The sequence below is a fragment of the Orcinus orca genome, chromosome 16 (assembly GCF_937001465.1).
Source record: "Orcinus orca chromosome 16, mOrcOrc1.1, whole genome shotgun sequence".
Taxonomy (NCBI): Eukaryota; Metazoa; Chordata; class Mammalia; order Artiodactyla; family Delphinidae; genus Orcinus; species Orcinus orca.
Genome location: NC_064574.1, coordinates 5,248,609 through 5,269,727, shown reverse-complemented (window position 1 = coordinate 5,269,727; position 21,119 = coordinate 5,248,609). Strand labels below are relative to the sequence as shown.

Below are 21,119 nucleotides of genomic sequence, written 5' to 3'. Positions count from 1 at the left end.
GGATGCTTGGGGCCGTCTGCCCTGTGCCAGGGACAGACGTGGAGGGAGCAGACAGGGAAGATGGGAGTGTGGCTCGTGCGTGGGTGGCGCAAGTCACAAGTCAGGGAGTCAGGGACACGCTGGGAGGTCAGCGGCCGTGGCGCTTGGCTGCCACACTAGAGAGTTGGCTCTGCTGCTTTTTAAGGTTGGTTATGAAGAGAAAACTCTAAATATAAGAGGACTGGTGCATGGAACTAGCTGAGGTAGCAGAGAGGGGTGCCAACCAAAGGCCCTTGAGCAATCAGGATGTGGACGGGATGGAGTGACAGGTGTTTATCTTTAAATGACTCCTGCTAGAGCTTCCTCAACTGGGTCCCCACCCCCCGGACCCTCGTACCTGAGCCGCAGTGGGAGCCGGGCACACTCACCATCCACCAGGTGCCCCCCACCCTCTAGGGGCCCCTCCACTAGCCTTCCCTCCTCAGCGAGGGGTGGGCTCAGGGGTCTTGTAAACCACTGGCTGTCCCTCCTCTCTCCCTAAGCGCGGTGGGAGGCTGCAGGGACAGCTTCTCGCAAAGGGGTGGTCTGGCGAGGTGATGCCTGGGTTCGTAACTGGCCATCCCAGAAGCGGCAACCTGAATGGACACCCAGTCCCCGGTGCCCTCGTTACATCCAGGACAGGCCTGGCAAATGCTGGGGTCTGACAAAGGTTCAGGAACCCACTAAGGAGAAGGGGACTATGTACACTGCCTAGCATGCCAGGGGGGGCCTCGTGCGACTGGGAGCTGGCCCGAATCCAAGAATCACCCAGCCAGCCCAAACGCGACAGGGTGTGGCAAGGGCTCCGAGAGGGGTCCAGCTGGACCACCACTGCCCCTCAGAGACCCCGGGAGGCCTGCCTCTCCTCGGGGCTGGGCTGGCTCAGGGCCCACCTAGACTGTGGTCTGGTGGACGGGCTGGGGTGGCCTTGAGGTCGGGCCTGCGTCTGCTCAGGACCTGCTGGAGCTCAGGTCCACTAGGGTCCGCTGGCAGCCTGCCGGGGCTGGGGGGCCCCTTCCCGGAAGTACCGTCCGGAGAACTGTTTCCTCACTAGCACGGAAGGACCCACCTCGGGACCTGCCCCAGGGTCAGGGCCTGCCACGGTCTGAGGCCTGCCGGGGCTTGAGGCCTGCCGGGAATGGGGCCTGGTGGGGCCGGGCCTGGGCCTACTGCCTGCGGTGCGGGGCCTGGCGGAGTTCGGGGCCCGCCACGGGCCGGGGCCTGCAGGTCCGGGCGGCCCCGGGCCGCCCAGCCCGGGCCTGCCCCCCGCCCCGCCGGCCCGGCGCCCCCTCGCGCCCCGGGCGGGCCCTGCACGTCTCGCGAGCGGCCCGGAGCGGCGGGGGAGGCGGGGCCGGCGGCCGGGCAGGGCCGGGGCGGCGCCGAGGCCCGGCCGGAGCGGGAGCCCAAGCGCGGCGGGCGCGGTGGCCGGGGCGGGGGGCTTAGGCCGGCGAAGATGGCGAGCGTGGGGCTGCAGTTCCAGGCGAGCGCCGGGGACGCGGACCCGCAGAGCCGGCCGCTGCTGCTGCTCGGGCAGCTGCACCACCTGCACCGCGTGCCCTGGAGCCACGTCCGCGGGAAGCTGCTGCCCCGGGTCACCGAGGAGGTGAGCGGGCCGCGCCGGCCGCCATGCGCCGCCCTGCCGGCGAGCGGAGGTCGGGCGGGGCCGGGCCGGCCGGGAGGCCGCGGAGGCCCCGCCTCGACCGCCCGGCGCCCCCAGCCCGCCCGCCCGCCCGCCGGCCCGGGCGCGCCCAGCAGGCCAGGCAGGCCGGCGAGGCCCGGGGCCGCCCGCCTCCCAGGAAGCAGAGTAGCGGGCTCCCGTCCAGCAGCCCCGCCCGGAGGCCGCGCGCGCCCCGCACCCACCCGGGCCGCAGGCTCGTGGGCAGAGCTGGCCTGTCCTTCTACCAGGCTCGAAGGAACTGCCCTCGAGGGGCCGGGCCCCGGCAGCCTGCGCGGCCCTGACACCACCTTCCAGAACCCTTGTGGCGGTGCCGCCCGCCCCCCTCCAGGGGCACCTGGCTGCGTCCCACCCCAGTGCAGGTTTCCAGCGTTTTTAGCAGAAAAACGGTCCAGCTTGGCCGTTTAAGTCCCCACTGTTTAATCCCACGAGGGTGGACGCGTGCCAGCGTACGCACACAGCGCTTATCTAGTGAGATGTGACACTTCTTAATTAGGGATCCTGGGTGCCGCGGGGAGGCTGCAAAGTGCCCTTTTAGCAAGTGAGGCAGGCGTCTGCGCGCAGGGCTCTGGCCGGCGGCCCTGTAAAGGCTGGTGTCTGTCTTGTGTCTCCCCTTCTGATGCAGCTCTGGCAGGCTGCCCTAAGCACGCTCAACCCCAGCCCCACGGACAGCTGTCCCCTCTACCTGAACTATGCCACCGTGGCCGCCCTGCCCTCCAGGGTGAGCCGGCACAATAGCCCCTCGGCCGCGCATTTCGTCACCCGGCTCGTGCGGACCTGCCTGCCGCCGGGAACCCATCGGTGCATTCTGGTGAGTTCTTCTGAGGGGCTGGCCCCGCACGGGCCCCCGAGCTTCGGGTCGCTGCGTGCTGGCCTGTTGGCCGGGGCCTGTGGCTCAGCCCTCTGGACCGCAGAGCACTCCGGCCCACGGTATCCCCGGTGCGGATGATGCTGCCGCGACCGCACCGTGCAACCCCGGCCTTACCGCTGCCGGGGATACCGAGGGTCCCGAGACGGAACGGTCTACCCCAGATCAGATCTGAGACGCAGACCCAGGCTTCCTGAGCCTGTGTCCGCTGTGCAGCGCTGCACGTCCTGCCTTCCTGTCTCGAGAGGCAGTTGACCCCATCTGGTGGCTGACATTTTCTTCTCACATCGTGGGACAGTGATTCCGGGGAAGGCCCCTGGGATGATGGCTTTGCTGGGGCGTCTCCGTCCAGATTGTTTCCACAGTGGCCTCTGACCCAGCTGTGGGGCCCTAGCACTTCCTGATGGCGGCTCCCATGGGTTGGGCCCTGGGTCCCATCCCCCCGCCCCAACCCCGCTTCGCTCCCCTTCACCACAGCTCCACTCTCTGTGCTGCAGATGGTCTGTGAGCGGTCGGACGCCTTCGCCTCGGCCTGTGCCCTGGCCCGCGCTTTCCCACTCTTCACCCAACGCTCGGGGGCATCACGGCGCCCGGAGAAGAAGACCGTCACAGTGGAGTTTTTCCTGGTGGGACAAGACAACGGGCCAGTGGAAGTGTCCACTTTGCAAGTGGGTGTCTGGAAGTTCAGACCGGGGCCCCATGCCGCACTCCCCGCCACCCCCCAGCTTGGGCAGAGCTCTCTTTCCCACTCCCTGGGAGGACAGGACAGGGCTGCTGGCATTCCCAAGAAGGCCCCCGGGGCCCGTCCAAAGCCGGGCAGCGGGCTCCCTCTCCCCAGGGTGGTCTCGTTCTCAGGGTTCGGTTCTATTCAGCCAGTGTTGATCGAGCACCCACCCCGCGCCGGGCGCTTTCACGTTTTGATGCTGATGCTCCTGCCCGTGTGTGTATCGCGTGACCCTCATGGTGCACTTTTACATATGTTATGTCATTTGATCCTCCTTCGTTTGATCCTCTTGAGGCACGGCGAGGCTGGAAGTGATTTCCAACCTAGAAGTCCTCGTGTGGGCCGAATGCCAGCTTTCCCTCCCGTGGTGACCCTCCCAGCCCAGGGGTGCTGCGGTCTCACCCTCCCCACCTGCAGCCCCCGCTCCAACAGCCAGACTCAGGTGGTCCTTTCCCCTCCCCTCCCTCACCCGGCGCTCTGTCTCCAGCCCCTTGAGCAGCCCCTCATCCGCCCTGTGCCCCCAGATCTGTAACTGCTCCCCCTCCACCGGGATTCTTTCCCCTAGGAGGAGACCATGTGCCTCATCTCTGCCCTCCTGAGACAGCTCTTTTCTCTTCCCTTCACCTCCCATGTTCCGATTGCTTTGCCTGTCTTAACTCCCTTTCCCCCCTCAGCCCACCAGCATGGAGTTCGCCCTCCCCCTTCCTGACATTGTTTTCCAAGGGCCACATCTGTCTGACTTGAGCACTGGTCATCCCTCCTTGAAGGGCACCCGCCCAGCCCTGGCCTGAGCCTTCCCTCCTCCCCGTACCTTTCCTGCCTGCCCCGCCCTCTCCGCATTCCCTTTGTGGTCGCCCCCCCCCCAACCGTGGGGGCATTCTGGCCTCACTCCCTCCTCTCTGGGTGGTTTCAGTGCCCCTGGGTTCCAGCCTGCAGTTGGACGCCAATGATCACTCCTTCCCTCCAGCTCCAGGGAGTTCCTTCTGAGTTCTGGGCCGGGGCTGGAGGCCTGAGCCTCCTCTAGCCCCTCCAAGCCCCTCTCCTCCTGCCCTCAGCCACAGGGACTGGCTTCCTGCTGTCCCTTGGCCTCACCAAGCCCAGTCCTGCCCAGGGTCCCTCTCCAGGGCCCCTCCGGCTCTGGTTCTGCCTGGTCTCAGTCCGGCTTCTGCCCACATCCCTTCCTCGGGGAGGCCTGGCCATCCTGGCTAACCCAGCCTCTCCCACACTGCCAGACCCTCTGCCAGCCGAGAGCCATCCGCACCGGACATGACGCATCTGAGTTTAGCCTCTGTTCCCTGCGCTGGAGTCAGAGTCCCCCAGCCCCCGGAGGGCAGGGTCCTGGTCCCGTGCATAATAATCCCCGCACCGGCTTTGTACGTGATGAAGGGTCTCCCTGGCCCCTACATCCCACCCGTCCTACTCTGCCCACCTGCACCCCACTGTTCTCTAGGACCATGGCGGCAGCCTCCTAACTGGCCTCGCTGCCTCCAGACTCCCCCCTCCGGTTCCGCTTCCCACTGCCTCACAACCAGGCAGGGGCCAGCGCTTCGCGAGTGCTTGTCAGGTGTCAGGCGCTGCTCCGCACACGTGTGCGCACACACTTAATTCTCACAACTGCCCAGTGAAATGGGTTCTGCTAACTCTCCCCACTTTAGAGTTGAGCAAACTGAGCCTCAGAGGTATTAAGCGACTTACCGGGGCCACGCCAGCATGGGGTGGAGCCAGGCTTGAACCGCGGCCACCGTCCGTCAGCCTCTTCCTCTTCTGTCCTGGATTGTGAGCACATGAGTCTCTGACGCCCCGGCTGGCCTTTTCCTCACCACGGGGACCACCTAGACCCCGTGTCTGTGGCCTCTCCTACCCTGCTCCTCTGTGGCATCTAATGGAACAATGTGTTGTCATTCTCTGCTGGACTTGCGTCCCTTGGGCGTCTTTGAATTCAGAGTCTAGTGTGGAGCCTGGTGCACAGTAGGTGCCCCACAGACAGAGACGCTCACCCTCCTGGGGGAGAGCCCGCTGACAGGCAGCGGGGGCTACACGGCACATCTCGCATCTGAGCTGTCAAGTCTCTGCCTCTGAGGCTCCAGGGTTTAACTGCCTCGGGACAGCCTGAGAGGTGGCTGGGCTGCCGTTGTGGGCCCGGAGCCTGCCCTCCCGGTCCCTGCGGCGCTGGAAGAGGCGGCGAGGAACGGGGTGCCGTCCTCACCCCCGCCAGACCCACGCTGCGCCTCTCTCTTGATGTTGCCTCCTTCCTGCACAGGGAAAGGCAGCCAGGCCCTGGAGGTGGGTGCTGGAGGGCCAGGTGGGGCAGGAGGCAAAGCCGAGCGTCAGGGCTGACGCTTGGGGCCCACCTTGCTTTCTAAACCTCATCTCCTGCTACGTGGACAGCCGAGGGGAGAGGGGATGAACATGACCTCTGCGTGTGCACGTGCCCTGTCTGCAGTGCCTCCCGTGGTGGCCGGTGGCAGGCTCCTGCTGCCCTTTGGGCGCTGGGTCGGTGCACAAGGCCGGTCTGTCTGTGTCCTTCCCTCCTGGCCCTGTGGCCAGAGCAGTGTTACATCAGACGACCAGGAAAAAGGGTGGGGGGCTGTGACACTCACATGGGGCCCACGTGAGAAAAACACCTCCCCAGCGGGCCCAGGGACCTTTTCTCCATTGGGAGGATCCAGAGAAGCTCCTGGAGGATATGGCCTTTGAGAAGTACCTCAAAGCGTAGCTGGGATCTTGGCAACAGAAGGGGAGTCGTTTGGTCTGCTCAGGCCACCATGACAACAGCCCACAGACGGGGGGCTTGAACAGCACATGTTTAGGACATCCAGGATCACGGTGGGTCCTGTGAGGGCTCTCTTCCTGGCTTTCAGACCACCACCTTCTTGCTGTGTCCTCTTCTTTTTTTTTTTTTATAAATTTATTTATTTTATTTATTTATTTATGGCCGCGTTGGGTCTTCGTTGCTGCGCGCGGGCTTTCTCTAGTTGCGGTGAGCAGGGGCCGCTCTTCGTTGCGGTGCGTGGGCTTCTTGTTGCGGTGGCTTCTCTTGTTGCGGAGCACGGGCTCTAGGCCCGCATGCTTCAGCAGCTGTGGCTCGCGGGCTCTAGAGCACAGGCTCAGTAGTTGTGGCTCATGGGCTTAGTTGCTCCGCGGCACGTGGGATCTTCCCGGACCAGGGCTTGAACCCATGTCCACTGCATTGGCAGGCAGATTCTTAACCACTGCGCCACCAGGGAAGCCCGCTGTGTCCTCTTCTTAGGGGCAGTCATCCCATCATGGGGCCCCACCCTCCTGACCTCGTTGAAACCTGATCACCTCCTAAAGCCCCGATACCACCCCATTGAGGGTCAGGGCTTCAGGACATTCAGTCCATAACAGAGGGCAACACCTCCTCCTGAGAAGGGGGTAGGGGGTTGGCAGAGGCCAGACATAATGTGTGTTCAGAGGCAGGCAGGAGGGCCACCTGCCACCTGGATGAGGGGCGTACGTAGCAAGAGATGAGGTTTAGAAAGCAAGGTGGGCCCCTCGTAGGCCGGGCAGGATGCCACACTTGAAGGGTTCCTCTGTGATTCTGGAGCTGCGTTGGACTTTATGTAGACGTCTGGAGGGTCACGGGCAAACTTTTGCTTCCCTTCTACCTGCCCTCGCTCCCCTGGCGGCAGCCCTGCAACCTGTCCCGGGTGACGTGTGCCTCTGACACCTCTGGGCCCCTGGCCATTGGATGAGGAGGGATGCCTTCCACCTGGTCCCGGGGCCCCAGTGACAGCCTTTTGTTTCTCCTAGTGTTTAACAAGCGCCACAGAAGGCGTGCGGCTGGCAGCCCGCATCGTGGACACGCCCTGCAATGAGATGAACACAGACACCTTCCTCGAGGTTCGTAGCCCTGGGGTCCTGCCAGGACTGGGATGGTGTCGGTAGACCCCAAGGAGAGTCAGGAAACCCAGGGCTGCAGGGGGATGGTCCACAGTCTCTGCACCTCGTCTGGGGAAGCCGCGGGCTGCTGCGGGCAGAGTCCTGCCGTCCACCCAGAGCCGAGGGGCCCCCAGGCCTCAGCTGAGGGTGGAGGGAGGGCAGAGCTTCCTCCCCAAGGCCCCTCAGCAGGCCTCCAGCCATGGGCTGCAGGAAATCGCAGATTTGGAGGGGGAGCCGCCTCTCCTGGGTTTAATCATGCTCAGAGCCAAGAGTCAAAGCCACGGCATCACAGCCCATCCCTCTCCCACCGTAAGGCATCTGCTCACCCTGGCCCAGGCCCTGGCCTCGCCCTGATTTAAGCCGTCTTCACGTGTTTGTGTGTTGTTTTTTCCATGAACACATCCAGGAGATTAAGAAAGTTGGAAAAGAACTGGGGATCGTCCCAACCGTTATCCGGGACGAGGAGCTGAAGACAAGAGGATTTGGAGGTGGGTGGGGGCTGGTCCTCGCAGATCCTGGCCTCAGGAGCGGCCCGGGGTACCTGGGTGGCAGGGGGGCACCAGGCTGCATGGTGTGTCGTCCCAGGCTTCGCTCTGAAGGAACCCAGCCCGTGCCCAGCCCCGAGGCCAGACCCTGGGAAGCAGACCATCTGTGGGGGAGAGAGGAGGCAGCGATTCAGATTCTGATTCAGATCCTGGAAGCCTCGGGAGCCAAGGCCTCCCCCACCCACTCCCTCTGCAGCCTCCCACGTGCTGCCGTCCTGGCTGCCCGGCTCACCCAGCAGGGCCTTTCTGTTCCTCGAATACACAAGTTCACGTCTACATCAAGGCCTGCACTTGCGGCCCTTTCTGTCTGGGATGCTTTCCCCCGAGATGGTCTCACAACGGGGCCGTCTTACCCTGCACGTCTTGGCCACCTCCTCAGAGAGCCTTTCCTCATTGCCAGGCCCGTCCTCCCCCAACTCCCAGGCGCTGAGGTGCGGTGACGACTAGGACAGGAGCTGGGAAGGTCACTGTCGTTGCTATCTGAGGCTGCAAAGCCAATTACCCCAGAAGGTAGCAGCCGAAAGCAACACGTATCCCTTGTCTTGCAGTCCTGTGGGGGGGGAATCGGGCGTGGCTTAGCTGGGTCCGGCCCAGCGTCTCTCTCGAGGCTGCGGTCATCTGAAGGCCCCACTGGGGCTGGCCGCGTGCTCCCAGCAGGGCTCACTCACGGCCCCGCCAGCAGGCCTCCGGGCCCCACTGGCTGTTCCTTGTCTTGTGGGCCTGTCCTTGAGCAACTTAACAACGTGGCAACTACTTCTCTCAGAGCAAGGGCTCCGAACAAGAGCCAAGAAAGAGCAAGATAGAGGCAAGGTCTTCTTCTGTCACCTAATCTTGGGAGTGGTCTTGTCATATCTGCCACACCCAGAGGCACTGAGACCTGCCGTCCTGCCCACGCTTCGGGGAGGGGATCCACACGCTCGTGAATGCCCAGAGGCAGAATCTGAGGCACACGTTAGTGGAGGCAGAGGCCGTAGTCAGAAAGCTTCACGGAGGAGGTGACGTTGGCAGCGGGTCTCGCAGGATGAGTAGCAGTTTGCCAGGCAGCTATTACTGCCTCTTATCCTGGTTGCTACGGTTACTGGTCTGATTACTGGGGGACCGTGAGGCATGGGCTGTGCCCACAGCAAGCCACAGTTTTCTTGAGAAGATGGGGCCCAGGAACCAACAGTGAGGCAGTGGTGGGGGCGAGGTCGGGAAGGGAGGTACCTCCTGAGTGCACAGAGAGGTCAGGGAAGGGAGGGCAGGCAGGGGCTGGAGCGGCCTTGCAGAATTATCCAGAAACCACTTTATTCTGCAATCCTGTTCACGTCTTTCTGGGAATGATACAGTATTTTTTTTCTCAGCGGGTTTTCTTGCCTCACAGTACTTCGTGCAGAATTCATTTGCAGTCCCAGGGCAGTGAACTCATTTGCCTTCCCCGATCCCACACCGGCCAGGGGGCGGGAGAGGGCGGGAGGGGGCGGGAGGGGGCAGGGAGCTCTCCGGGAGGAACGTCCACAGGCCAGTGGCTACTTCGGGGGGAGAGCAGTGTTGCTGGGGGGCTTCCGGGAGTCCTCTGCTGGGTCCAGCCCGCACGTCACTGACGTGTCCTGTGCTTTCCCTAGGGATCTACGGTGTGGGCAAGGCCGCCCTCCACCCCCCAGCCCTAGCCGTCCTCAGCCACACCCCGGACGGAGCCACCCAGACCATCGCGTGGGTGGGCAAGGGCATCGTCTACGACACCGGGGGTCTCAGCATGAAGGGGAAGGTGAGGTGCGGGGCTGGGGCTTGGGCGGGGCCGGGTGGGAGGGCCCCTTCTCAGGCGTCGGAGGAAGGAGCAAGGTTCCTGGGCCTCGGAGTCAGGGTGTCCAGGGGGGAGACCGTGGGGCCCAGTCCCCCGAGAGGCAGACGATTTCACGCCTGCACTTCAGACAGGAGGCAGGAAACAGAAAATCTGGAGGAGAAGAAGGAAGGGGCCTGGGGAGACGCCCACCGTCTCCATGACCGTCTGAGGTCCCCCAAGAGGATGCTTAGTGGTGGTTCTCACGAGACCTTCGGAAAGCAGACACCCTGGTTAAAGGGAGGGGAGTTTGGGCCCAGGAGCCAGGCGCCTGGGAGCGTTGCTGGGAGGCTGCAAGTCCCAGAGTCTCTCTTAAGGGGCGGCCCCTTCTCACGCCCAGGGGCCTGCCCTGCACCAGGAGCAGGGGGAGAGGTGTCTTCATCTGCTCGTCCCACATGCAGGTGCTCCAGGCCCAGGCTGGGCTCTAGGGGGAAACTGGAAGAGGAGAGTCAGCTATCCCGGAGAGGGAGCTTTTAGACGGCTGAGCGCGAGCCAAGCTCGCGCAGGGAAGACACTGGCGACTGGCAGCCCTCGTGGCTCTCAGACGCGTCCTCTTGGCCCAGATGGTGTTTTAAAATCCGAATTCGTTACCAGCATTTAAAAACAGGAAGAATTCTCACGGGACTGGGTCTCTTACCTTTTGTAACCTCAGGGGACCTGGCAGCGCTGGTCGTGCGTTGGCGCCTGGGGGCGCCCTGCTGGAGCTAAGCGGCAGCTGCCCCTGTGGGTGCGCCTCCTTCCTCCGGCTGGCGGCCGGTCCCGCCACTCCCTGTCGCTCCTCTGACGTCACACCCCAGGGTCAGCTGCTGTTCAGGGTAGGGCTTGTGCTGCTCCTTTTTGCACTTCTGTATTTGGTACCCAGAGTGGAGGATCTTTTTCTTTTAACATCCCTCCTCTTCTGAACAACAAAATTACTTTCAGGACTAATCGGGAAATGAAACAAATAATAAATGTTCAAAAAAACCAAACACCAGTCGTGAATTCCCCGATAGTGAATTCCCTTTTATTGAATTCCATACATATTATCATGCCAATAAAAAATTAAAAATGAATTTTATAGTACAAATAAAGAAAACAGTCATCCATTAACACTTTTAAACAGCATTAATGTGGGCTTACCTGGTGGTCCAGTGGTTAAGACTCCACCTTCCACTTCAGGGGACGTGGGTTTGATCCCTATTCAGGGAAGTTCCACATGTTGTGAGGTGCGGCCAAAAAAAAGAAGAAAATAGCATTAATGTCATTTTTGATAGGAAAAAACTGACGCCTCCACGTTGTTCTTTCGTGGTGATGCGTGCCAGCATCAGACTCTGCTGTCAGGCCTTAGTTTCTGGGGATTTGTCAATGACTTTATCAAAATTGGTCATCTTCACATCTTTGTGTTCACTAGGCAGAGGTGCCAGGTTGGTCAGTCTGTGTTCACTCATGGTTGATCCAAAACAACACAATTCATTTTAATTTTGAAGAGTTTCTATCCCATGAAGCAACTGATACACAAATACTCAGGGAAAGTCTCCAACAGTAGGGTCCCTCAGCAGAGACTGCTAAGAATCCCATTTCCCAGGAAACTCCCCAAATTGGTATAGCAGCCATGTCTCCAGTCCTTTGAGATCAAGTCCAGCAGCTTTCAGACGTCTGTGGAGTAAAAGCATTTTAAACACCACGACTCCAGCGGTTCCCCGAGACTGAGGGCAGCGAAGAGGCTCGCTGCTCCCTGGGGTTCGCTCCGAGCACACCATCCAAGGGCAGGAACTCGCCACCCCAGGCGCCGTGGACGCCTCCGGAGCCCGCCCGACTCAGAACCAGGGCACCTCGCGGAGTCTGCGCCACCGGCACAGAGCATCCGTGTAGGACAGTGTTGCTGGAGTCAGTGTTGTAGGAGTGAACATAGGTGGATTTGAAGCTTTTATTCGTGTGATTAGGGCTCGCTTCAGCCAACAGCAGGAGGAATATTTTTTCCACTGATGACAACAGGCAGACTGACTTCTAGTCGGTTTATTACCGTTTTAAATTCTCTGCAGATGATGAGCCCCTCTAGCTGCACCTGGTGCTGGCTCCCCGCCCACACCCTTGACGAGGGCTCTTGCCCTGAGTTCTGGGGGCAGGATTTCAGGCTCATTTGGATGGTGGCTTGTTGGAGGGCAGGAGCGAGAAGCAGGGCTTCCTGGAGATTAGTCATTTTGCTGGTGGTACCCTCTCCCAGTTTTGCAGGAAAAACCCCGGTTTTCAAGGCAAATCAGGATCAGCATGAATTAACAGGTCTCAAGTGTGTTAGACTCAGGACCCCTTCCAGTCTTAACAAGTATTGATTACAAAGAGGTTTTGTTTATAAGGGTGATGTCTGCTGGTATTTACCCTACTAGAAATTAAAACTGGGAGATTTTAAAGATATTTATTAATTCATTAAAAAATAACAATATGACCCCATTGCATACCATTGTAAATAATACAGTTTTATGAAAAGAACTGTATTTTCCAAAACGAAAAAGAATTACCGAGAGGAGTGGCAATGTTTTACATTTTTGCAGCTCTTTAATGCGTGCCTTAATAGAAGACAGCTGTGATCTGCATTTAGTCTGTTGTGATCTGTTTTAGTTGAAATATAAAAAGAAAATCTGGCCTCAGTCCTTCTGTAGTTAGAGAAGGGAGAAGCATTTTAGTACCCTCTTCAGGTAACTCAGGACATTCTTCTTTGCTATTACACCAAAACTCGACAGGTGGGAGCTTCTGAAAGGTTAGTTACGATGTGGAATCTGAAACCACGTCTGTGAGCTTTGGTGTTCTGCTACGTTGAAATCTGCGGGGTCTGTCTTGAACTTTGAATGTATGATTTTATAATATCACACATGATGTGGGTCATTTGGAAAATATTGTTCACAGAGTTATGCGGAACCTCCAGATTTTGACACATTTCATTATATAATATTTTTAAAAACCATACTCGTTAATATCACCATCTATCTCATGTAAAAAGGTGAGTGTTAGGAAGCCCTCATGGAGGCAGATACAAGTTTTCCAAAATTCTGATTTTTGCTTGGCAGCTCCGATTTCACCACTGGCACCAAGCGATGCCGGTGCCCTCCTGGAGGCGAGAGGCTCACTTTGATAGTTTTTGAGAAAATGTCTGCAGATACCTGAGTCTAGATCCCCAGCACGTGTCAGTGGTTCCTCCAAGTACAACGGTGTTTGCAAGAACAGAGAGGCTTGCTGAGCTCAGGAAGGACTCAGTGCCCGCTCCCACTTGGGCTCCAGCCGACCCACCGTGACCGACTGCCGGGCATCGGGGAGAGAGAGCAGGGCCTTCCCGGCACCTTCCATCTCATCACAGACAGTTTGGGAACAGCTGTACTCCACGGCTGAGATTTTGAAAAGTTAATCGTTTACCGCTTCAGCAAGAAGACTCGAGTGAAATGAGCAGTGCCTTATTTCCCGGAAGACCTGGAAATGAATCCAGTGACCACCAGTTCCCGTGGGGCCCCGGGCCACGGCTCCAGCCATCACTGCCCCTGCCCCATTGGTGCAAGTGTCAGCCTACCAGTGACCAAGGCGTTACCATGGAAATCGTTTCTCTTATAAAAACAGGAACGACGGGTGGGGTCCGAGAAGCCGACACAGTCAATTGAGCTGCGTTTTTGGTGGGACATTTGTTCTGCCCGTGACGGGATCACGGGGTTTCAGGGACCATCTCGAGCCATTTTCTGTGCGGCCATTTTGCAAGGGGTTTGATTCTGGGTCTGAGGCCCTGTTTTTCCATTTAAACAATCTTGTGGTTTCTTGCAGATTAGGTCAAAAGAGATGGCTTATTTTCAGTAGTGCTGGCTGAGTCATTTTCACTCAACTTAATTGGAAAAGCAGCTCCGTTTATATCTAAAGATACTTTCCATTAAAACTCGAGGCTCACGTAATCCAATAAGGGTTGAGAAAAATCTCTTGGCACCTTTCAATCCCAAATCCTTACATCCGAGATGACCTGTTGTTAATTTAAAATACGAACCTGTCAGTTAGTGTTGGGAACCTATGGAATGTAAAAATGCGTAGCTGCTCTCAGCTAGCCTAAAGAAAATCATGTTGCCTCTGTGGCCGGAGGGCGCCTTTGTCTCCAGTGATCCTCCCATTAGACCCGTCACCCCAGAGACTCCAGCTGGGGCGGGTGGCAGGTATCCTCAGGGTGGGGGTGGGATTGGTGATGTCACAGTGACTGGTGACATTTGGGAAGAGCTCCCATTAACCCGGATGGGGCGGTCAAGGTAGGGGGACTTGGTCATGGCCTAGCCAGGAGCCAGGCCACAGCGAATCCGGCAGCTCTGGACGTCTCCCCCTCCCCCCTCGCAGAGTTCCCTTCAGTAACTCCCAAAGCTCTGCTCGAGCCGGAGGCACCCCGGCATCTTTAGCCCTTGCTTCCCGTTGCTTCTAGGGGACCCCAGGCGACCAGTGGCGTTTCCTGGGTTCTGTGGGCACCAGGTCCTGCACCTCCGGGGCCCTGATGTACGGGCTGCGGCGGGGGCCCTGGCGCTGGGGGGTCAGCATCCGCTCACCTCTCTCTCGTCCCCCTGTGCCACCCACAGACCACCATGCCAGGGATGAAGAGGGACTGCGGGGGCGCCGCGGCCGTGCTGGGGGCCTTCAGAGCTGCCGTCAAGCAGGTGGGTGTGGCCCCATCCTCCCCTCGCGGCCCTTCTCCCCAGAGCGCCCCCCCGCGTCCTTCCTGAGCCTCTGCAGCCCCCTGGCCCCTTTCCCTCTGCACCCCAGCCCTGGGCCCCTCGGGCTCCTCCCCCCGAGCCCGAGCGTGTCACCTTCGCCTGCGCGTCTGGCTTCACGGGTCCCCGCTGAGTTCTGAGAGCCTCGCCCGTCCGGACCGAAACGGGAAGGGTGCCGTGGAGCAGACTGCCCGCCCGGCCTGCCCGCCCTCACTCGGGGTCCGGTGCTCAGGGTCGGGGTCTGGGGAGGGCCGGGCTGCTGTTCGGAGGAGGGGGCCCGGGGTCGGCCCTGGAGTAGCCTGGGTGGCCACTTTGAGCACAGACGTCCAGGATAGCCGGAGGGCCCCTCACTCCCCACCCAGGGCACGCCAGGCCTCATGGAGCCCAACGATTGGAACCAGATTCCTGAGCCAGAGGAGCCCTGTCGGGGGGGCCTGCAGCAGTGGCTGCTCCCCGGCGTTTGGAGTTGTAGAGGGTGTTTATCCAGCAAAGGGGGGTGGGCGCACACCGGCCGTCCAGGGCCACTTACCTCTCAGTGTGGCTCCTTCGGGCGCTTCTGAGAAGCCCGGCCCTTCGTGTCACCAGATACAAGCTCTCCTTCCCCACAGACAGGGGCCACCTGAGCAGCATGGCTCCCAGGGGTGGGCGTCCAGTGAAAAGATGTTGGCAAGTAGTTTTTGCCCAGGCACCCCCGAGAGGGGAGCAGGAAGTCCGGGAGGAAGGAGGGCTCGGCCTGCGTCCCGACAGTGCCGGGGGTCCTCCCTAGGAGGGAGAGCTGCGGCCACGGCACCGACCCCCCAGGAGCAGTGCGTGCCCCCCCCCCTGCGGAGCCAGGGGTGGGATGGGGAGGGGGTCTTGGCCCTCGTCCCCTCGCCCTGCTTGGCACACGCAGGCCCGGCCTGGGGGCCGCACCCAGCTCACCTGCCCGCCTGGGGCCCTGCGGGCTGAGCCGGGCCCGCCCCCTCGGTGGGTGAGCTCGACGGGGATGCGAGGGGAAAGGCCCAGCCGCGGGCGGCCGCTGCTTGTTGTCAGCTCGTGGGGGAGTGTCTGGAGAGCTCACATGGCCGCGCTGCCCGGAGTCTTTGCTGAGGGGCCCGGGTGACTGCCCGTGGAGGGTCTCTCCTGGCATCTGGACCAGGAGGCACCCCAGCAGGTAGACCCGTCCCGTGTGCAGGGAGCTGCTTGGCAATTACCGCCGATTCACCAGCTGGCGGCCGTGCGTGGTCTCGGGGCTCCTCTGGACCCTCCACCGCCAAGCGTGCTGCCGTGGGCTGCTGGGGGTCCCCACCCCACAGGGGCCGAAGCCCAGAGGCTCCGCTTGTAACTGGTTTTGTAAGGAAGGGAGCAGGCCTCAATACGAGCCCCGAAACGCTTAACGACAGAGACGGATCGTAACCCACAGAATAGCATAAGTATCCCCGCGTCACACGGGCAGGCATAGTCACTATTCACAGCAGAATCCCGGTTGCTTACTGTACAAGTGACAGAAATAGAAAACCACCATGTGGCAAACAGCAGTGTAGTAGTTGTCTCAGGTGAGAATGACCAACAGATGCTAAAACCAGAGGTGAGTGTGGTGAGAATGGGAGCGAGGAGGTGAGTCCACGCAAGGGCTTCTGTGGTGGGACACGGGGGCGGGGGTCACTGTGTCCCCGTGGACTCCACCGGGCAGGGACAGCACACACGACCTGAGGGTAGGCACAAGGAAACGCCAGAGACAAAAGGCCAACCTCAGAAGCCCGCAGATCAGCAGGTGTGTGGTGAGGGACCGTGACCGCTGGCCACCCTGTGTGGGCGGGAGACAAGGGCTGAGCGAGGCCCCTGGGGAGCGGCCGGGCTGGGACTCAAACCCGGCAGCGCAGCCCTGCTTCCGGGCTCAACGCTGCATTGCACGGACTTTGGTGGCGGACCCCTGGCCTAGAGCCCGCCGCCAGGACCGCGGGGAGTGCCAGAGGCTGTGCTCGCCACTCCCTGGACTCCTGTCTGCCTGTCTGTCTGTCTGTCGCTGTCCTGGTGGGTCAGAGGGGAGTTCCGGCCCATCCTTGCCCCACCGCCGGCACCCCCAGACTGTACCTGGAGCCTCTGCCCTTGTCCCTACAGGGTTTCAGAGACACCCTCCATGCCGTGTTCTGCCTGGCTGAGAACTCGGTGGGACCCGGCGCCACGAGGCCGGACGACATCCACCTGCTGTACTCAGGAAAGTAAGGCCAACCCCGCCCGCCCACCTCACAGTGCCTGCCCCCCTCAGGTTGTCTCTGTTGTTGGAACTCGTGGCCCTTCCCAAGACCGGGCTGGCAGCCCTGGCCACGCCCAGCTCACCCCGGCCAGGGCCAGACGCAGTGGGGAGGACGCCCTGTGTCAGGAGCCCCTGGGCAGCAGCCGCTTGGTCCCAGGGTAGCCGCGAGCGTGGCCGTGTCGCTGCGCGAGGTGTTGGGCGCCCCGCAGGGGCTTGGGACCCACCCTGCCTTAGGGAGACAGGCCCTTGCCGACCTTTTGGCTTACTGTCCTTCGGGTGTCTGAGGCCTGCACCCCTAGACCCCCAGCTGGGGGGCCCTCCCTGCATCTCCTCCCTGAGATCAGCCCTTGGGCTACCTCTTCTCAGCTGCAGGAGGAGACACTCGAAAGTCACAGCAGGCAGCCTCTGGCGGAGCAGGTGGCCCAGGGTTCAGAATAGCGGAGTCCGCTCGCCCGCCCGCCCAGCCCTCCCACAGGCGCCTGTCCCCAGGGTGACCCCGAGAGACGCCGCCTCCCCTCACTTAACCCAGGCAACCCTGTTCTCCCGTCTGACAGATGAGGAAATGGAGGCACGGGAGCGGGGGGGGCGGGCATCGCTCCGGACCCCCTTGCTCGTGGCCCTGGCGCTGCGTTTCTGTCGGGGACAGGAAGGAGGGGCTCTCAGTGGGGTCTCGGCCGCACCCTAGGACTGTGGAAATCAACAACACGGACGCCGAGGGCAGGCTGGTGCTGGCGGATGGCGTGTCCTACGCGTGCAAGGACCTGGGCGCCGACATCATCCTGGACATCGCCACGCTGACCGGAGCTCAGGTGGGGCCCTCAGCAGCGGCCCCGAGGAGCCGGAGGCCACCTTGACTCTGAGAGGGGCGGGGTCTGCTGTCCCTTCATCTTCGTAAGGGGCCGGAGCTGGCCCATGGGGCTCCGTGGGGGTGCAGGCGCTCAGGGCCCGAGGACCACAGCGGGAACGTCAGGGCAGGACAGGGACCGTCCCCCAGGTGGCCGCGCTCAGGCCTCTCTCGCTGTCTTGCTGCCTCACTTTCTGTTGGCCCCTCTTCTGTCCTGGGTGTTCCCCGCCACCCCGACCTGGATACCCTCCCCGCCGGCTCTCTCCATCTCTCCCCACGTCCCCAGGGCATCGCCACGGGCAAGTACCACGCGGCAGTGCTCACCAACAGCGCCGAGTGGGAGGCGGCCTGCATGAAGGCCGGGCGGCAGTGCGGGGACCTGGTGCACCCGCTCGTCTACTGCCCGGAGCTGCACTTCAGCGAGTTCACCTCGGCCGTGGCAGACATGAAGAACTCAGTGGCGGTAGGTGTGGAGCAGGGCGGAGCGGGGTCAGAGCGACCCCGAGAAGCAGCAGCAGGGCAGGGCAGGGTACCCCCCACGAGGCCCCAGATTCGGGCTCCGGTCGGGGGAGGGGAGAAATCGTCCCAAGTGGGGACGCACCGCTCTCTGGTCTCGCTGCCGGCGTGTCCGCTCGGCGGGCGCCGGGGTGTCCTCCCCACTCCGGGCTCTGCCTCCGTCGCCCCCATCAGCTCTTTCGCTGGCGCCCCCCTCGCCTGGCGTGAAGGCAGACCCCGTAGCCCACGGGCACGGCCCTCGGGGTCACTCTCTGCCGCTCCCCGCGTGGTCGCTGAGGACGGTGGGGTGGAGCGGGTGCGGGGCATCCAGCGAGGGCCCAGCTGGACGCAGCCCCGAGGGCGCTCTGGGCGAGCCCCTCCTCAGCGTCCCCGCCGCTGGGTGCCGAAGGGTCACGGCCGTCCTCCTCCCCCAGGACCGGGACAACGGCCCCAGCTCCTGCGCCGGCCTTTTCATCGCCTCGCACATCGGCTTCGACTGGCCTGGGGTCTGGGTCCACCTGGACATCGCTGCGCCCGTGCACGCCGTGAGTCCAGGCCCCGGGGGTGCCCCCGCCTCGCCCCGTTAGGACTCGCTTGGCCGGCCGGCCGCTCTGCTCCCCTCCCCGGCCCCTCCTCACCCTCTCTTGCGTCCAGAGCCCCTCTCTGGCTCCAAAGCTGCAGGCTGAGCTCATCGGAAACATTGTGTGTGAGGGTCACACGGCCAGCTGTGGTCCCCCTGACCTCTGGCCTCCTCATCCCTGGGAACAGCGTGGCTGCTGCGTGGAGTCCGTCCCAGCCGACCCATCCTCGGCAGGAGGCCCAGGGCCCTCGGTCTCGCCCTTTCCCACCCCAGGGAGACGGGCTGGGGGCAGGGAGCCCAGGGCCGTGTCCACCAGCCCGTTGCCCACCGGCCCGGAGTGTAGCGGGACAGAGAAGGGGGCCGTGGGGCATGTTGGGGGGCAGACACCCTGGTCCGGGAGCCAGGAGTCCCCACCCACACCCCGGCCGCGGTTTGCCGAGCGGCTATGGCTCGGCCGCACGTGTTTCCACTGCCCTCGCCCACAGGGTGAGCGGGCCACGGGCTTCGGTGTGGCTCTCCTGCTGGCGCTCTTCGGCCGGGCCTCTGAGGACCCTCTGCTGAACCTGGTGTCCCCGCTAGGCTGTGAGGTGGACGCCCAGGAGGAGGACGTGGAGAGGGACTCCAAGAAGCGCAGGCTCGTGTGATGCGGCTGCCCCGCCCGGCGGCGCTGGGCTCTTTACCTCACTTTGCACTGATTAATTGTAAGCAATTGGAAGATTATACCTTAAGATGAACTTGGGTTTGTTCTGTTTTTAGTTGTCGTGGTGACGGAAAGGCTCCTTCTTGTCAGGCTTAGGAGGCAGCTCAGGGTTTGGCGGGGGCCCCGGGGAGGGATGTGCGGGCAGCAGTGGGCTTGTTTCTGTTTGATTTGCCGCCAGCTTCTGCAGACTGCGCTCCCTGCTGGGGCCTCCGCACGACCCCGGGCCCCAGGATGCGTGCGCGGCCCTTGTGTCCACGGCGGGTGCCGTGGCCCAGTCTCCAGCCCGGGCCCTGTGCGTGGCACCCACATTACAGAGAGCCCAGGCCCGTGCTCCAGCCAGGGCTGCCGCTGCCTCCAGGCAGCCCTGCCCTTTGAAAGGATGGAGGTGACTTACTTCGGGGACCCAACTTTATGGAGCAAGAGGAAGCTCTACTCTGGCTCCTTAGAATTCACTGGGGGTGGAATTAAATATGGCTGAACCACATCACATTTCTGCCTCCGTCTCATTCTCTCTCCAGCCCGTTTTAGAAAGCAATCCTGACGCCTGCCCATGGGCCTGAGGCTCCGGGATGCCACCACCTTCTCCCAAACCAGCATCTGGCTTTGAGATGCAGCTTGTCAACCTCGTTTTTACAGATGAGCACCCTGGGGCCCTCGGGTCCAGGCCTGCACACATCCTGGGCCGTCTTGGATCTGAAGGTTCAGAGTGTAGACTCCTCGGGCTCTTAGGGCTTTCCCACGACCTGCAGTCTGCAGGGAAGGCTGTCCCGAACCCCCGAGCACATCACGAGGCAAGTGTTGTACGGGTTCAAGTGAAGGTCCCCCCCGGGCATGTTCCTAGGTGCTGAAGGGCCCAGTCTGGCCAGGTTTCAGGGAGACCCCTGACCTGGGCCCAGCGGAGGAGATCGGGGACTCGGGCCCCACCCGGCATGGCGGCGGCTGCCCACGCCTCCTCTGCTGGGGACGGGAGGGCGAGAACGCGGCTGCAGGACACTTGTCCCCAGGCTGTGCCCTGACAATCAAGGTGACTCTTTCTGGGTTTTGTCCCAAGCATGTATTTAATGACTGCCTGCCGTGGGCACAGCCCCGCCTGGGAAAACCATGGCCCACGTGTTAAGTCGCAGTAGTAGTGGTCACAGGGTGCCCGGAGGGCCACGCTGTGAGCTCAGGGAGGCGCGGGGGTCGGAGGGGCCAGGAGCCTTCACGGGTCATTAGCGTGTTTAATGGTCTTGAAGTAGGCAGCTCGCTCCAGCTTCCCCCGAGAAGCCCTGGAGGAGCCAGAGATCACCGAGGTGGCCCAGCTCCTCCTCCAGGCAGCTGGCACTGTCCCCCCCCACACCCCCCACAGAGGCTGCAGGATGCAGGGTCAGGGAGCCGGGGAGGAACTGAGTCTCCCTTGTGTGGGCACAAAGGCGGCCTCAGGCCCGGGGACTCAGCTGGGGAGCAGCTGCAAGGGCTTGGCATCAGGGGGACCCAGGGCTGAGGCAAAGACCCTGCTTCTCGAGGCCAAAGGGCCTGAGGACCTGACGGCTGCTTCCCATGGCCCCTCTGGAGCCCCGGCAACAGGGTGGTTGGGGGCCGGCGGGCGCCGCTGCGTCCACTTGATCGTGGTCTCGGGCGAGCGGTACAGGAAGTTGAGCCTGGCCAGCAGCTTCTGCTCCAGCTGCAGCTTGCCCAGCTCGCGGACCGGGAAGACGGCAGCGCAGAGCCCGAGCACGCAGACCACGTCAGGCAGCTGGTCGTACATGATGGACCGGGCGATGCCGGGGAAGTGCTCGTGGGTGAACTTGGCCACAACCATCACCACCGACACGTAGAGCCCGACGAGGCTGGGTGGGGGGCGGCCGTCAGCGCCACTGTCCCGCGAGAGGGGTCACGGCCCCTGACTCAGCCCAGCTGGATAGGGGCGCTAGTGCTAGCTGCTCACGGCCCCCGAGGCCTCCTGTGGGTGGGTCTGGGGTTCCAGCCCCCGCCTGGGGTTGGAGGGCGGGGTGACGGGCACCCGTGGAGCGACA

At 62.1% G+C, this 21,119-nt stretch overlaps 2 protein-coding genes across 5 annotated transcripts in view; one reads left to right on the top strand and one right to left on the bottom strand.

Annotated features, from left to right (window-relative positions):
• The first annotated feature begins 1,353 nt into the window (after positions 1-1,353).
• NPEPL1 (aminopeptidase like 1) lies at positions 1,354-20,665 on the top strand. Of its 4 annotated transcripts, none has more exons than XM_033410368.2 (13): positions 1,354-1,621; positions 2,319-2,504; positions 3,059-3,229; positions 7,060-7,149; positions 7,595-7,676; positions 9,338-9,480; positions 14,118-14,195; positions 16,350-16,450; positions 17,171-17,294; positions 17,616-17,792; positions 18,259-18,369; positions 18,984-19,105; positions 19,623-20,665. In XM_033410368.2, the coding sequence occupies exons 1-12, from the start codon at positions 1,472-1,474 to the stop codon at positions 19,101-19,103; spliced, it is 1,533 nt and encodes a 510-aa protein (XP_033266259.1). In that variant the 5' UTR covers positions 1,354-1,471; the 3' UTR covers positions 19,104-19,105; positions 19,623-20,665. The 4 variants fall into 4 exon arrangements, 3 of the variants coding, with proteins under 3 accessions (XP_033266259.1, XP_033266258.1, XP_004282363.1); XR_004478416.2 differs by having other exon boundaries at positions 1,355-1,621; positions 18,890-19,105; XM_033410367.2 differs by lacking the exon at positions 19,623-20,665 and having other exon boundaries at positions 1,355-1,621; positions 18,984-19,140.
• Positions 20,537-21,119, bottom strand: part of LOC125961406 (piezo-type mechanosensitive ion channel component 2-like) — a 44,292-nt gene continuing 43,709 nt past the window's right edge. The window contains exon 15 of the mRNA XM_049699177.1: positions 20,537-20,933. Coding sequence (XP_049555134.1) covers positions 20,537-20,933 — 397 coding nt within the window. The remainder of the gene's footprint in view (positions 20,934-21,119) is intronic.

Bases quoted from the DNA above. Each gene is read 5' to 3' on its own strand.
- NPEPL1 (XM_004282315.3), top strand. From the start codon at position 1,472: ATGGCGAGCGTGGGGCTGCAGTTCCAGGCGAGCGCCGGGGACGCGGAC. The intron at 2,505-3,058 runs GTGAGTTCTTCT...TCTGTGCTGCAG, and splicing joins GAACCCATCGGTGCATTCTG to ATGGTCTGTGAGCGGTCGGA. The intron at 16,451-17,170 runs GTAAGGCCAACC...GCCGCACCCTAG, and splicing joins CACCTGCTGTACTCAGGAAA to GACTGTGGAAATCAACAACA.